Source organism: Canis aureus, chromosome 16 (genome assembly GCF_053574225.1).
Source record: "Canis aureus isolate CA01 chromosome 16, VMU_Caureus_v.1.0, whole genome shotgun sequence".
Lineage (NCBI taxonomy): Eukaryota > Metazoa > Chordata > Mammalia > Carnivora > Canidae > Canis > Canis aureus.
In genome coordinates this window covers 46,492,552-46,507,447 of record NC_135626.1, presented here as the reverse complement: position 1 = coordinate 46,507,447, position 14,896 = coordinate 46,492,552, and the positions used below count along the sequence as shown (strand labels likewise).

Below are 14,896 nucleotides of genomic sequence, written 5' to 3'. Positions count from 1 at the left end.
TCTGTTTAAAAGTCACAACACAGCATGTAACTTAAATGTTCACCGGTAGGAAAGTACTAAATAAGTCACGGCACATCCACAAAATTTAACACTACAAACTATTGCAAGGTTTCTCTCTATGTGCTGATGTGGAAGCAGGTCCAAGATCTCGATGGTTAGTGAAAAAGCAAGTTGCAGAATTGCAGGATACAATGTGGGTTTAAAAAGAGACACTTCAAGCAAAATTCTGAAAAAATATACTAGAGAACTCTACACCAGTGAAATGAGTGTATGGCAAGAGACAGTTTTGTTTTGTTTTTTAATATATTTTGTACCTTTCCATCTTTTTTTTTTAATCAAGAGTATGTATTTTACATTTTAAACATGTTTTTATAAAAATAAAATTTATAACTTACCAGTGATACCACACAATGAAGAAAATGACCAAAATCCCATGTGCATGTGTGTCTGATTTGGAAGTGGCTAATTTCCAGTTCAAGTCTTACACCTGATTCCTACAAACAAAAACCATGGTCTTTGAGACTCTTCTATAGTAAATATACTACTAGTCAGAGCAATTTAAGTACTTGATTCAACGCTAAGATTTTATAATCTCTACATTCAACATGGGGCTTGAACTCATGACCCCAAGAGTCATGCTCCACAGACTGAGCCAGACAGGCAGTCCTGGCTCGTTCTTATTTTAAACTCTAGGGTGACAGGCAGAGGACAGAAAGTAGCACAAAGCGTCCCATGAACATAGAATAAGGAATGACCCACACGCTTTGTCTTGGTCTATACCCACTGACCCAAACAGACAGCATACACTACATAGCTCTTCCACCTAAGTCTGCCCACCTGAAACAAACGAAGCAAAACTGCTTCATCAGAAAAATACAAGAAGTAAAGTTTACAACTCAGAGGAAGGAGGCAGAGTTAGCAAAATCCCGATCCAGGCATTTACTTGCACATCCTAGCAACTAAGATAAAGTAATTAGAATGAAAAAAAAAAAAATCAAAGTCAGTTTCAAATAAACTTTAAAGAAACATCCTCAGAATGGTTTCCCTTCTCCCCTCCCCCAGAGAAGAACAAAACATCAAGTAGGAATAGAACATTTTCCTCCGAAAAGAATTTAAGGCAATTTTTCATTGTTCTCCTCTATTTGTAATTCCATCGAAAACACAAGAAAATCCCTACTTTAACAGGTTTCTGAAGCCCTCCTCTAAGACAAACGGCTATTCCATAAAACAGGCTCACCACTGATGAAGTGAGGTCATCGGGGGTTTTATTCCTAGCCAGTGCTTCAATGTCAAGTAATTCATAACCAAGACCAACAATCCATCAAAAGGTACCGCTCAACTGTAATCCTCTAATCATTTCAGTAGAAAATTATACTCTGAGCCATACAGTATGGGTTTAAGTTTATTCACCCATGTTTAATATGTAATTATCGACCATTCTGTGTGCCCAGCAAATACACGCTGTACGAAATGCTGGAGAGGGTTAAGTGCTCCATAAAATGCACAAATATAGAGATAAGTGTAATGGAACCGTAAATTATACCTAAATATTTTATTTATATATATATATATATAATATATTTTAAGATTTATTTATTCACGAGAGACAGAGAGGCAGAGACATAGGCAGAGGGAGAAGCAGGCTCATCACAGGGAGCCAGATGTGGGACTCAATCTCAGGACCCTGGGATCATGACCTGAGCCAAAGGCAGACGCTCAACCATTGAGCCACCCAGGCATCCCTACCTAAATACATTTTAACTAGAACTTTAATCATTTCATCAAAAACTATTTTACTTTCTTAGAATAACAGAAGTTTTCCATGATGCTTCAAATGACTATGGTTCTTCAGAAAGTCCTAAAAGTTGAAACTATCTTAATAAATTTCCTTATAGTCAGCACAGGCATTATTCCACTGAACTAGAATTTGTCATAATAAGCTTACCAAATAGAAATAGATAGTTGTAGAATAGCTTCTGATGCCCATGAGGATAGTGGCTCTCAGTCTCGGGAAGAAATAAGATTTCTCACCAAAAAGCACACTGTAAAGGACTAATCAAAGAAATACCACTTCTTTGCCTACTGAATTAGAAAAAATTCTTTTTACCCTAAACATTAACGCTTTATGTTGGCAAGAACACAAGCCAACAGGAAGTCCGTTCACTGCTGATCACACCCTGAAATTAGTACCATGTCATTGGAAAGCAGTATGGAATTCTATGCCAAGAACCATTTAAAAATCCACCCCTTAGAAAAACACGAACATTTGTCAATCCTACCTTCAAGATAAATTGGCAATTCAGAAAAAGCCAAATGCACAGAACTGTTCATTATAAGTCATTCACAAGAGCAGTAAATTAGATTATTTGTAGTAAAGGAACAGGTGATGCAAAGTCTGGAACAGGACATAGTAAACCTGGAACACAACATAGTAACCCTTAGGTCATCAGTCGTCACTGTTATTAGAATATAGTATTTACTCAATATCTAGATACAAAAACCATGTATGCTATTATGTATATCTGCATAGAAAATGAAAAACATATCAACATGAGACAAGCTGTGTTGGAGAGATTACTGTAGGTTTTGTTCTCAGCCCTACAGGCATTTGGAGCTGGGCTGATCTTGGCTGGGAGGGTCTGTCTGTGCAGGTAAGATGCTGAGCAGCAGCCCCAGCCTCCACCCCCTAGATGCCAGCAGGAGGCCCCACCCTCCGTTGTCACAATCCAAATGGTATCCAGAAAAAAAATAAAAAAAAAAACAAATGGTATCCAGACATTGCTGGATGTCCCCTAGGAAGCAAAAAAAAAAAAAAAAAAATCACCTTTGGTTGAGAACCAAAGGTTAAGCTCTTTTCCCTCTCCATTTTCTAATTTTTCTGTTTATTATATCTATTAAAGCAGTTGCTTTAAAATAAAAATGGCAGGGTCCTTGGGTAGGTTAGATGGTTAAGTGTCTGCCTTCAGCTCAGGTCACAATCTTCAGGTCCTGAAGATCACCAAGTCTCACACCTTTGGTGTCTTGCCATTATGCACTCTAACTAAGCATCTTATTCTTGGAGAGACCATGACCAGCCTAATCACATCACCAGCATGCATTTCAAAAGGAGCTTCAAGTCCTTTCCTGAATACTACAGAAGTCTATAAACAAGAATAGTATTTTGACTGGCCATGTATTTTTGAGACAACAGGTTAGGGAGAAGCCACAGAACAACTTAAGAAAGATGGCAATATAACAACTTGTTCTAAAAATCCAGTGAGTGAAACAGTAAGGTTTAAAACTAAGACAGTGGGTTCGGGTGCCCGCAGGGTTCAATGGTTGAACGTCCATCTCTTTAGGCTCAAGTCACCATCTCAGGGTCCTAAGGTCGACCCTTTGTGCTAGGCACAGAGTCTGCTTGAGATTCCCTCTCTCTGTCCCCTAACCCCCCACCCAGCACTACCTTGCGCTCCCTTGTGCTCTAAAATAAGTCCATCTTGGGGCACCTGGGTGGCTCAGTCCTTTATGCATCTGCCTTTGGCTCAGCTCCTGATCTCAAGGCTCTGGGATTGAGCCTCGCCATAGGACTCCCTGCTCAGCAGGTAGTCTGTTTCTCCCTGTCCCTCTGCAGCTCCCCCTGCTTGTGCACTCTGTTGAATAAAATCTTTAAATCTTTAAAAACTAAGACAGTGGGGACAGGGCTACATTTCATTTTAACTTCATGTACTAGCAAATATGGATCCATTTTTCTGCTCCACACTAAACAGTTATCTCTTACAGTAAATCTCTTCCATGGCTTGTACGTTGAATTCCAGACTGGCCTCACACTACTTCTGCAGCCTTACTGTCCAATCCTTACCCTCCCTTCCAATTTAAGTTCTGTAGCCTTCCTTTTCAGGCTGCTTCCCAGGGGTCAGGTCTACCTGGCTGAAAGATGCCCATGGGCTCATCACCACGTAAAAACTTCTGCCAGGTGGGTTCATTATCTCACCAGCCACCTATCCAAACACAAACACACACACACACACCTTCCCTAAACTGGCAACTCCCTGAGGACAGAGATGGCACCCCATGCTACCAGTGTGAACTTGTAACTGGCCTTAAGCCATCCCTCAATAGCTCTAGGAGCTTCTTGCAAATTCACAACTTCTATCATGTTTGGGATGGAATTAAGAAAAACATCTTAGTAGAAAAATTCTTTCCTGAGGATTCTTTATAAGGAACAAATGTAAATTCCATACCAAGTGGTATTTTTTGCCTGTTTGGTTCGGCTTTTGACCACTACTAGGTGTGCCATTCATGGAAGCCTTAGCAACATTTCATTTGTTAAGCTGCTGCAAGAACAAGTAACTTGACAAACCAATCCCTTCTGCCACTTGGTTCTACAATTGCCATTCTGAATCTAGGCTATTATAACTAGAGGAGGAAAAATAGGTTATAAAATAAACAATATTAGACTTAGCTCATTACGTTATTAATAACTGTTTATTATTCTTTTACTGTGGGCAAAAATTAACATGTATTTATACAATTCAAGAATATTATAACAGTGTTTAACATTCAAGTGAGAGGTGCTGATTATGCTGGTGGCTTAACTGTATATTAGAATTATTAACAGAGGGGCACCTGGCTAGCTCAGTCAGGTAAGCGTCTGATTTTTCATTCTGGTTCAGGTTGTGATCTCAGGGTCCAGAGATCCAGCCCTAGGTTGGACTACGAGCTCAGTGGGGAGTCTGCTTGAGATTTTCTCGCCCTATGTCCCTCCCCGATTTGCTCTCTCAAATCTTTAAAAAAAAGTATTGAGAAATAAATAAAATTTAATAAGCACTTAATCATTATTAGGCATCAGGGTCTATTCTAAGCCTTTTAACCTGTCAACTAAACCTCACATCCACCTTATGAGGTATGTACTATTAATTTCATTTTTACAAAGGCAATCATGAGAAACCCGAGTAATGTGCAACTTCCTAGTACATACTATATGAAGTCTATTTACATATCTAAATAGAAGTATAGGCATGCAAAAGTATGGGTGGACAACCAAGTATTTCCCATGAAGTCAAACAGTTTTTAAATTCCCATGAAGCAGCCCACATGAATCTTTAGATTCTTCTTTTTGTTATATGTGCTTTGTGAATTGCCCACTAGGAGCAATGTCAAAACACATCCTAAACTGGATTGTGCCTTAGTAGTCAGGCTTGATTTTACAATAAAATGAGACCGTGACATTTATATCCTCAAAAAACCAAACCTATAGCTTTATGGGGATTTTAGTTAATTTTTTAAAATGCTTTTAATCTAACTGACATAATTAGTTTCAGGTACACAGCAGAGTGATTCAACAGCTCTACACGTCGCGCTCAAACACAAGCATAGCTACCATGATATTACAATGCCCTTGACCATACTTCCTATGCTGTACTTTTTTTTTTTTTTTTTTTTATGATAGTCACACAGACAGAAAGAGAGAGAGGCAGAGACACAGGCAGAGGGAGAAGCAGGCTCCATGCACCAGGAGCCCGATGTGGGATTCGATCCCGGGTCTCCAGGATCGCGCCCTGGGCCAAAGGCAGGCGCCAAACCGCTGCGCCACCCAGGGATCCCCCTATGCTGTACTTTTTATTTGCATGGCTTGTTCCATAACCGAAAGCCTGGTATCTCCCACTCCCCTTCACCCATTTTGAGCTATCAAGCCATGAAAAGACACGGAAGAAACGTGCATGCACATGTAGTAAGTGAAGTAAGCCAATCCAAAGAGGCCGCATACTGTAGGATTCCAATTACATGCCATTTTGGGGCAGAGGGAGCTACAGAGACAATAAAAGGTCAGTTGTTTCCAAGGAGTAAGGGGAGAAGAAAAAGAATTTTTAGGGCACTGAAAACATTCTGAATGATCCTATAATGATGGACACATGTCATCATACATTTGTCCAAATCCACAGAACAGACAAAACCAAGAATGAACTGTAAACTGTAGACTTCCAAGGATGAGGATGGGTCCCGTGTACGTTCATCAGCTGTAACAAACGCACTACCCTGGTGGAGGATATTGTGGCAGAGGGCTAGGTGTCTGTGGGGTAGGGGGTAAACAGGAAATCTCAACCTTCCTGAATTTTTCTATTTCCCTAATACTGCTCTGAAAAAAAAAAAAAATCTAAGTGTTTGTGGGGTGGAGAGCATGACCCTTTATAGGAGATGGAACCCAAGCTCTAGCCTAGTTTGGTGTACCTTCCTGTATCTTCCCTATCCAGTCATGCAAGGCTTCTTTGCCTTCCTGTGCCAAGTGAAATCAGTAGAGAGGAGAGCCCTAACTTACCTTTCCAGTGCATACTCAATTCCAGTCTGCTCTCCCCACACAGTCACATGCTATGTAGATGCCACAACCTGAGGTAAGGATTTCCAGGTGGACCCTCTTACCTACTCTCTCCCCCTTCCCTTTCGAGGATGTCCCGGAGACATCAGACCTGCATTTGTATCTTACAACAGAGCCTAAAAACCAGAGCTCCTCACCCAGCAGACCCACCTGGTTCCCCTATCCTACCTTCTGCTACCTCTGCAACATCCTCCCCCATGATATTTAGCTCATTTGTCTCTGCATCCTTCCTCCTGTGCCAGGATTTCTTCTCAAACTTGTACATCTCATTATCAACTAGAGGGCTTGCTACAACAGAGTTGTGGGACCCAGAGATTCCGATTCAGCAGGTCCTAATGGGGCCCATGGGCTGACATTTACATCAAGCTGAGGCTGCCAGTCCTGGGCCTGCACCCTGAGGACAGCTGGTATGTAGCACTGTGCTCTACAGACAAATCAGTAAATATGCACTGAGCAAACAAGGCAATCTTTGTGGAGATCATAAATCGTGTCTTATAAGTGCCCTAACACTTGAGTATCCACAACCTTTAGTGGATCTTTGCAGCTCAACATATCAGCAAGGCAGGTACCCGTACCCTCTCCCCTATAGCTGAGGGTTAAGCAACATGCCAGGTCCACACGGAACCAGGCTCTGAGGGCACAGCAAGCCTGAGAAGCCAGGAACGGTGAGATTCACCAGAGCTACTCAGCCTCTGCAGCTCTTTCCTTCCAACTTAGCATTTCCCTGGCAGATGACCTGAAGGATAAAGCAAGCCCTGAGGAAACAGAAGGAAACAGAAGAGACATACACGTGCAGGAAGCGCCCCAAAAGCTTTAACACCACAACCTGTTAAAGGAACGTGTGGCTTACGCTGAACATTTGGAATGCAGTATACGTGGGATGCTTTTCCCAAAGACAAACTGGCTTCACCAAGAAGTCATCAGCTAACAAGGACAACATGCAGACAAGTAAGGAGACCAGCCAGAAGCACCACTGGCTCCATGTCTGCCAAAAGCAGATCAGAAAAGCACAAACCACCCATCACTGCAGAGTCCCTGAATTATCATCTGTCTTCAGTCAGCAAGTCAAAAGGAAAAGCTGCTTGTCGTACAAAGCCAGCGCCCTTCGAGTCTTGAGTCTTTGGAAATTCAGGTGTTTCCAGGCGAATGGGCAGTAAATATTCATCAACCAGAACTGGGCACTTCCTTTTTCAGAAGCACTTACAGCAAGGACTAGAATATGACCACACTCCACTCCCTCCCTTCTCCATGCCTCCAACCTCCCAGAACTGCTCACGAGTCCTCTGCAGAGGACACAGGGAAGGCCAACTTCTCCATTCAAGGGCCGACACCTCCATGGAAGTGTCCTCGCCTCAAGGCCATATACGTGAAGATTCGACACAGCAAGAACGTACCCGGCAGGTGCCAGCTCTTGGCACACACACAGTAAAACAGTGATTGTAACGTAACTGCAAATGTAATTACTTCCCTGAAGACCAGGGCCACAGACCAGGAATCCCCACAGACCCAAGAATCCAGCTCCTCTTACGTTGTCAACCTAGACTTGCTTGCTTAATTCAGGGGGGCGGAGGTGCAGAAGGGACAGGAGGACGATGAGGTGGTAAAGTAGTGGCGGCTCCTCTAGGTTGGACTGGTGTCACGGCAACGAGCAAACGGCCATGTGAACAGCAGAGGTGATACAGGTGACATCTGCATGACCTTGAGAGCAACAAATCCAGGAGGAGAAGCAGGCCTTTGGTCTCTCTCTACGAGGACAGAGACCTCAGCACTCCTCCACGGGGAATGCTAATCCCACACACCACACAGTGTGCCACTCAGCACGCAGGCCAGCAGACAGGAGGCAGACCCACAGGGGGTACTTCGGGTGAAGGAAGGATCGGCTGGGCAAGCTCAGGAGGCGGCAGAGAAAGGTGGGACTGAGGCCTCCTCCAGGCAGCACAGAGCCCTCTCCTCCAGCAGAGACAGACCTACTAGAAGAACACTGTCCCCATGAAGACTGAGGACGTGCCCCCGATGCAGGAGCAGGGAAGTGAAGGAGGGGCTGGCCGCCTTCCGCAAAGCAGCGGGGCCCCCAGCCTCAGAAATGAAGCCACTAACCCATGACACACTGGTCTCCCAATGAACGTTAAGGGATGCTTAAGGGCTGGGGTCAATTGATGCTATGGTCCTCAGGTTTTTAGCATCTAATCTACATCCAAGCCTGGAGTACTTGATCAGTAACAAACCGAGATAACCTTCCCTAACACAGGACAGAAACTGATCATGACAACAGGAGGAAGGATTTCAGGGGCACCTTCCCCATGGCAGCTATTTGGTTTGGCTTCTTCCATGATGGACTTCCAACTAGATGCCTCCAAGACAAAAGCAACACTAACAGCCAACCTGACACCTTTAGAAAGCCGTTAGAGGATTACTTGTTGGTTTACTTAGTAACTGGTGGTCGGGGAGGGGGGCGGGTGAAGCAGAAAAAAATCAGACTCGTACCACTCAAATATTAGGGACATTTTGATGTATGTCTTCGCATGCCTTTAAAATGTCTGCCTAGGGCAGCCCAGGTGGCTCAGTGGTTTAGTGCCACATTCAGCCCAGGGCCTGATCCTGGAGACTGGGGATCAAGTCCCATGTCAGGCTCCCTGCATGGAGCCTGCTTCTCCCTCTGCCTCTCTCTCTCCCATGTCTCTCATGAATAAATAAAATCTTTAAAAAATAATAATAAAAATGTCTGCCTATCGATGTAGGAGCAGAATCACATGACAGCACAAGAGTTCTGGTGGCCATGGACAGGCTGTGTGCCCTTAGGCAAGTCAGTTTCCTTCTCTGGGCCATACGTTCAACAGAAAACAGATCACCACTTCAAACTCATAGGTTTAGTGAGGATTAACAAGGAATACATTTCAAGTGCTTGACATAGTAATCAGTAAATATTAGCCCTATCATGGATTTACAATGTTCCTAAGTCGGTTTTCTCATTTACTCTTGTATCAAACACCTTTCCAGAACTTCTACACTTTCAGCCAATAGCTGAATATCTAACTGCATGTAGAGACCATAACAATCTACCTCCCTTTGCTGCCATCATAAGTTATTGCTAATTTTTCCCTGTGACAGGACAGGACAGTGAGGAGCATCCTGAGTCGTGCCATTTTGGCTCACCCACACATTTTTTAGCAGTTTTCTCTGGAGAATTTCCCTTAGCTGACCCTTAAACAACATATATCTGAACTGTGGGTCCACTTACATGTGATTTTTTTTTTTAATATACCACTGTAGATGTATCTTCCCCTTAAGATTTTTAAATTAGTACTTTCTTTTCTATTACTTTATTGTAAGAATATAGTACACAACTCACATAACATACAAATTAACACATGTGCTGACTTATTAGTAAGACTTCTAGTCAATAGGCTATTAAGTTTGAGTCAAAAGTTATACTTGGATTTCCAACTGTGCAAGGGTCAGCATCCCAATCCCTAAATTAAGAACAATCGGGGTACTTTTGTGGGCTCTGGCTTTAAAAAATAAAAAAGAAGAGAACAAAAAAGTAAGGATTTCAGAGGTTTTTTTGGTTTTTTTTGTTTTTTTTTTTAAGATTTTATTTATTCTTGAGAGAGAGGCAGACACATAGGCAGAGGAAGAAGCAGACTCCTCGTGGAGAGCCCAATGCAGGACTTGATCCCAGGACCCCAGGATCATGACCTGAGCCAAAGGCAGATGCTCAACCACTGAGCCACCCAAGCATCCCTCAGGATGTTAATACATCCAACAAAAAGTCACAAAGAGGGATCCCTGGGTGGCGCAGCAGTTTAGCACCTGCCTTTGGCCCAGGGCGCGATCCTGGAGACCCGGGATCAAATCCCACGTCGGGCTCCCGGTGCATGGAGCCTGCTTCCTCTGCCTATGTCTCTGCCTCTCTCTCTGTGTGACTATCATAAATAAATAAAAATTTTAAAAAAGTCACAAAGATTCAGCTAAAAGTTTCTTAAATTCTTCGAGATAGATTATTACCTCGTGGAAAAGTGTAAATATATCACTGCTTACATTTTAGAGAATTAGTGATTCACCAGTATACCCAAACATCTAAGAAATTGACTATAAAATGGTCTTTTAAGAAGCAGACTTCATAGTGGTTAGATAAGCAGTGCACACATGCACATCTCTTAGGTGGTTTCAGTTAGAGGTCTAATTTTGCAATTGCCATGGAGCTGTAAGTGCATATGCATCTAGATGTTGCACTTAAAATACAGCTTCCTCCACAGACCGAGTCTCCAGCAGACACACTAAGTCAGAATCTCAGATGCTAGAATTGCATTTTTAAATCAGGCCCCCAGGAAATTCCCACAAACAGTAAAACGCAGTGGGTGCACTCTTCATTGATAATTACTGATGTCTTGCACAAACAGTCTCTGTCCATATTTCAAATCCTTCCAACTTCAGCCTCTATATATAGCTTCTTACTCTGCAACGTTTGTTCAGATACTAAAGACTTTACAGTTCTCAACTGAATTTAACAAAAACTTTTAGAGGTCTATTATGTGCCAGGTCTTAGGTAGGGACTTTCAAAACACTGTCTTGTGCCTAAAGAACCACAGTTCACAAGAAAATCTACCATCTGGTTTGTGAGCAATATACTCAAGATTAAAAAGAGTATGTCAAGACCCCCCAAGTTTATTATCATTTATCTAGCATCAATTGCTTTAATCTCATCAACAGCTCACTGAGGTCGGACTCAGGGAATTACCTTTAATAAGATAATGGGGAGGGGGGAAAAACATGCAAAAGTTTCCATTCAACTCATGGGTCTTTTCTCCCCACAAACACCTCTTTTGCTGTATAGGAAGAAATCGTGGGACCTTAGAACAATCTTCACAAGATCCTCCCATGTAAGTAGAAAGATAGCTCAGACCTCATCAGATGGGTATTGTCAGTGATTCTCATTAAGAGGCAGAACAGAGGGGACACCTGGGTGGCTCAGTGGTTGAGCACCTGCCTTTAGGCCAGGGCATGATCCTAGAGTCCTGGGATCAAGTCCCACACATCGGGCTCCCTGCATGGAGCCTGCCTCTCTCTGCCTGGGTCTCTGCCTCTCTGTGTGTCTCTCATGAATAAATAAGTAAAATATTAAAAAAAAAAAAAAAAAAAGGGCAGAACAGAGGCTCTGCACTGGCAAGAATGTGATGAACCCCAGCATTTGACATGTTTACCTTGGCCTTCCCTTGGGCTGAATTTCTAGTTAACAGTAAAATATTATCTAAATTAAGGGTAATACACAGCTTTGATCTAAACCCACTGGCCACTTTCCATAACCTCCGAGGAAGAAGGTGCCAGTCAAGGATCAATGGAATAGACTAAACTGGAATATCTGATAAGGACAGGAAGCCACTTAGTCAAACTACCTCAATTTATGTTTAGATTACATAAATTGTAGAAACTACAACTGAGAGATGTGGACTTTCCCTGCATTGGATGATTTGGGCCAGGCTAGAGAGCAAGACCCAGACTTCTATCTGCTACCTTTACTCTAAAACCAACTAAACTTGGGTGCCTGGGTGGCTCGGTCCGTTAAGCGTCTGCCTTCAGGTCAAGATCTTAGGGTTCTGGGATCGAGCCCCACCATCAGTCTCCCTGCCCAGCAGAGAGTCTGCTTCTCCCTCTACCCTTCCTCCCTGCTTGCACTCTCTCACTCTAATAAAATCTTAAAAACAAACTAAACCAACCACTGGGCTCAATATGAATATTCTCTACTTGTATGGAATTTAATGTTTTTAAAGTCCTGTTCATATAAATGTTCTCTTAAGTTACTTTCCCTTCTATTAAAAAAATAAAAAAATAAAAAAAAACCAAACCCACTCTCCATATACTGAGAATGAGAAACATGAAATAAACATGCCAAGGGATTTGCCCCAAGTCAAAAGTCACTGGACTGGTCAACAGTCGAGCCTAGATTTTCAAAATGCCTAATCATCTACAACAATTTAAACCAAATGCACAGAACTCTCTAGGAGAAAACAGGAACCTCACTTTAAACACATGTTCTAACACGAACGCCATCGAGGAGACAGCTGGGACACCATAGTTGGAGGGCTGAGTGCATGATACTGACCAGTCAGGATAGTTTGCCAAGTACCTCTCTGTCAGTTACTCCCTGTGAAGGAAAAGTGCACAACCTGTAGGGTGTCTTATGGACACCGGGGATTCATCACGTGTAACACCCCTCAAGGGTATATTTAAAGGTTAGCATGCAGTAAACTCAGCACCTACGCTGAACAAAAACTTTCACAAAGCATTTCAAGTGATCCCTGCATGTGTTGAGCACTCTGCTGCCACTCAGTAGTGTCCCCGTTGCTCCCCACAACAAAGATCAACACAGAGAACTTGCTGAGTGCCCTAAGGCCAACCAGGACATTGCTCAGATCCAAACCTGCTTTTAGGAGACCAACTACTAAGTGTTCTGACTACAACAGGACTGCCTTTATTTAAGCCAATGAGCTCCTTAAGAAGAAAAAAAGACCTTACGAGGCCATTCTAAACCCCACAATAAGGATCAAAACTATGTTCTAGAATCACAACAGCTTAACAGATGTTGAGAGGTCCAAGCGAAGAATTTACAATGGTATGGAAAGAGCAAAGCTTTCTAAAACTTTGGAATTAAAAAAAATTAACTATTATTTTAGGTATGGCCATGGCTTTTCCTGGACATCTCTGTCACCTCTGTATTTGCCACCTGTCAGTCTCTGGCTTCCAGATCATAATTTTTCACCTGTCCTCCACACGCTTTCATCAAGTCTTTTATCCACCAGGGTAACCAACAGCTTTTTCTTAGCTCAGGTTCCGAGCTGGTGAATTCTTGGCCAATGGCCCGGGTCCTTCTGCTCAACAGTGGGTTTCCTTTTACTTCACAACATCTACTTCCACAACAAGCGGACTCTTTTGGTTTCCCTTAGAGAAATCAGATAGTGTGTGTGCGCGTGCGTGTGTGTTAACTCAACAGGGTTCTGTTAAAAACTTAAACTTCCAAATTGTTTGCAAATTGAGGCCAGTTATACATGCTTTCCTTCAAGAGATTTCAGTTTTGCCCTGACAAAATTATCTGCAAACAGGCAGGAGCAGGGAAGAGTGCAACCAGAAGAGATCATGGACAGTTACGGTTCTATAAAGCACAGCATGGAATAAAGGTCCCCAATGTGCTTCTCGGATCATTGAATAACTTAGACAGGGGTTTAATTAATTAAATTCTGCTCACTATGAATTGCTTTTTTAAGACTGACTTTTAGATCATGCATCTTTTTTGTTTTGATCATCAAACATATGGAGGCCAAGGGTAATTTATTCAGGCTATGAGAAATACATGCGAGTTTACTGGCTGAGAGTGTCCCCATCTGCCGTCTTCAAGAAGAGACGCTGGAACGGATGGGCTCCCCAAGTTCATCTCCCCCATGGTGTAGCTGGTCTGCCACTCCTTTAACATCCTTTCCTTTCCTGCCCTTTTCCTGCTATCTCAGGCCTTCCAAATTCATGGCTCCTATTTGACTTTGACAAGCTCCCTGCAACTAATTCACATGCTCAGTTCAGTTTTGGGGTCAGTCCAGGTTTCCCCAGAATCCCCTATTTTGCCTTAGTGCTGTAGAAAAGAACTGCCCCATCCACTTCCAACCTCAGTTACCAGGCCCTGAAATGAGAACACAAGGGTAATTTATTTTCAATAAGCTAAGCAGGTGCATATCACTACAAAAAACTGAGCTGAGAAAGTCATTAAGAAACTAAGTTTTGTTTTAAAGCACCTTTTCCATCAATAGCATCAAGGTTTTATTTATTGAAGAACTTATATAACTTTTGGCTTCAGAAGGACTATTTCCTCGGAAGTACTACGGTTGCATCATGACTAAAATACATAAAAAGACCACCTGTGTTGACATCAAAAACATCATCTATTTGATTGTTATCTTTAATGCTATTAATAAAAAAATATAGAAATGGTTTTATAAGTGGGGAGATTACGGCTATTTGGGATGATTTCAGGGGCTGCTTTATAGCTACTACAATCTTAATTATAAGGCAAACTTGGAAAGTACAAGAGTATCCCAGTCATTATATGGACACGTAATTGACAAAGGTCTCCATATCTCTGACTATTCAGGAAAGAGAACTGGTGCCTATTTCAGATGTTTTCTGTATATAAGCAAAAAGAACAGAAATACTGCATTACTGTCAACACTCAATTCATAATGAGGAGAAACCATGGTTCACAGAATGTTAAATGGTGAATAAATCATTTATGTTAGGCTTTAGCATATTTTATGCTTAAGTAAGTGTATGTTAATCAAGGAGTATTAAACATTCATAAGTGTTTTCTCAGTACATACACATTGAATAAAATCAATTTTCTGTCAAGGAGAATCATTTCCTTTTAAGAACTATAGAACATTTAGGATTACACAAGAATTATTCTAGGTACCATGGGGTATATGAAGAGTTAAATCTATTGGAGAATGTAAATATGACAGTAAGTTTAAGGGCAGAGTACAATCATCACAGAAGAGTTTAGTG

General features: G+C 42.2%; 1 protein-coding gene across 2 annotated transcripts in view; it reads right to left on the bottom strand.

The window, feature by feature from the left end:
* PRKCA (protein kinase C alpha) overlaps positions 1 to 14,896 on the bottom strand; it is a 395,491-nt gene that overhangs the window by 329,531 nt on the left and 51,064 nt on the right. The window contains exon 1 of one of the 2 annotated variants that reach the window (XM_077853720.1): positions 396 to 450. The exons of the other annotated variant lie outside the window; for it this stretch is intronic. Coding sequence (XP_077709846.1) covers positions 396 to 441 — 46 coding nt within the window. The 5' untranslated portion in view covers positions 442 to 450. Of the gene's footprint in view, positions 1 to 395; positions 451 to 14,896 lie in introns of those variants that run through there. 2 annotated transcript variants of the gene reach the window in all.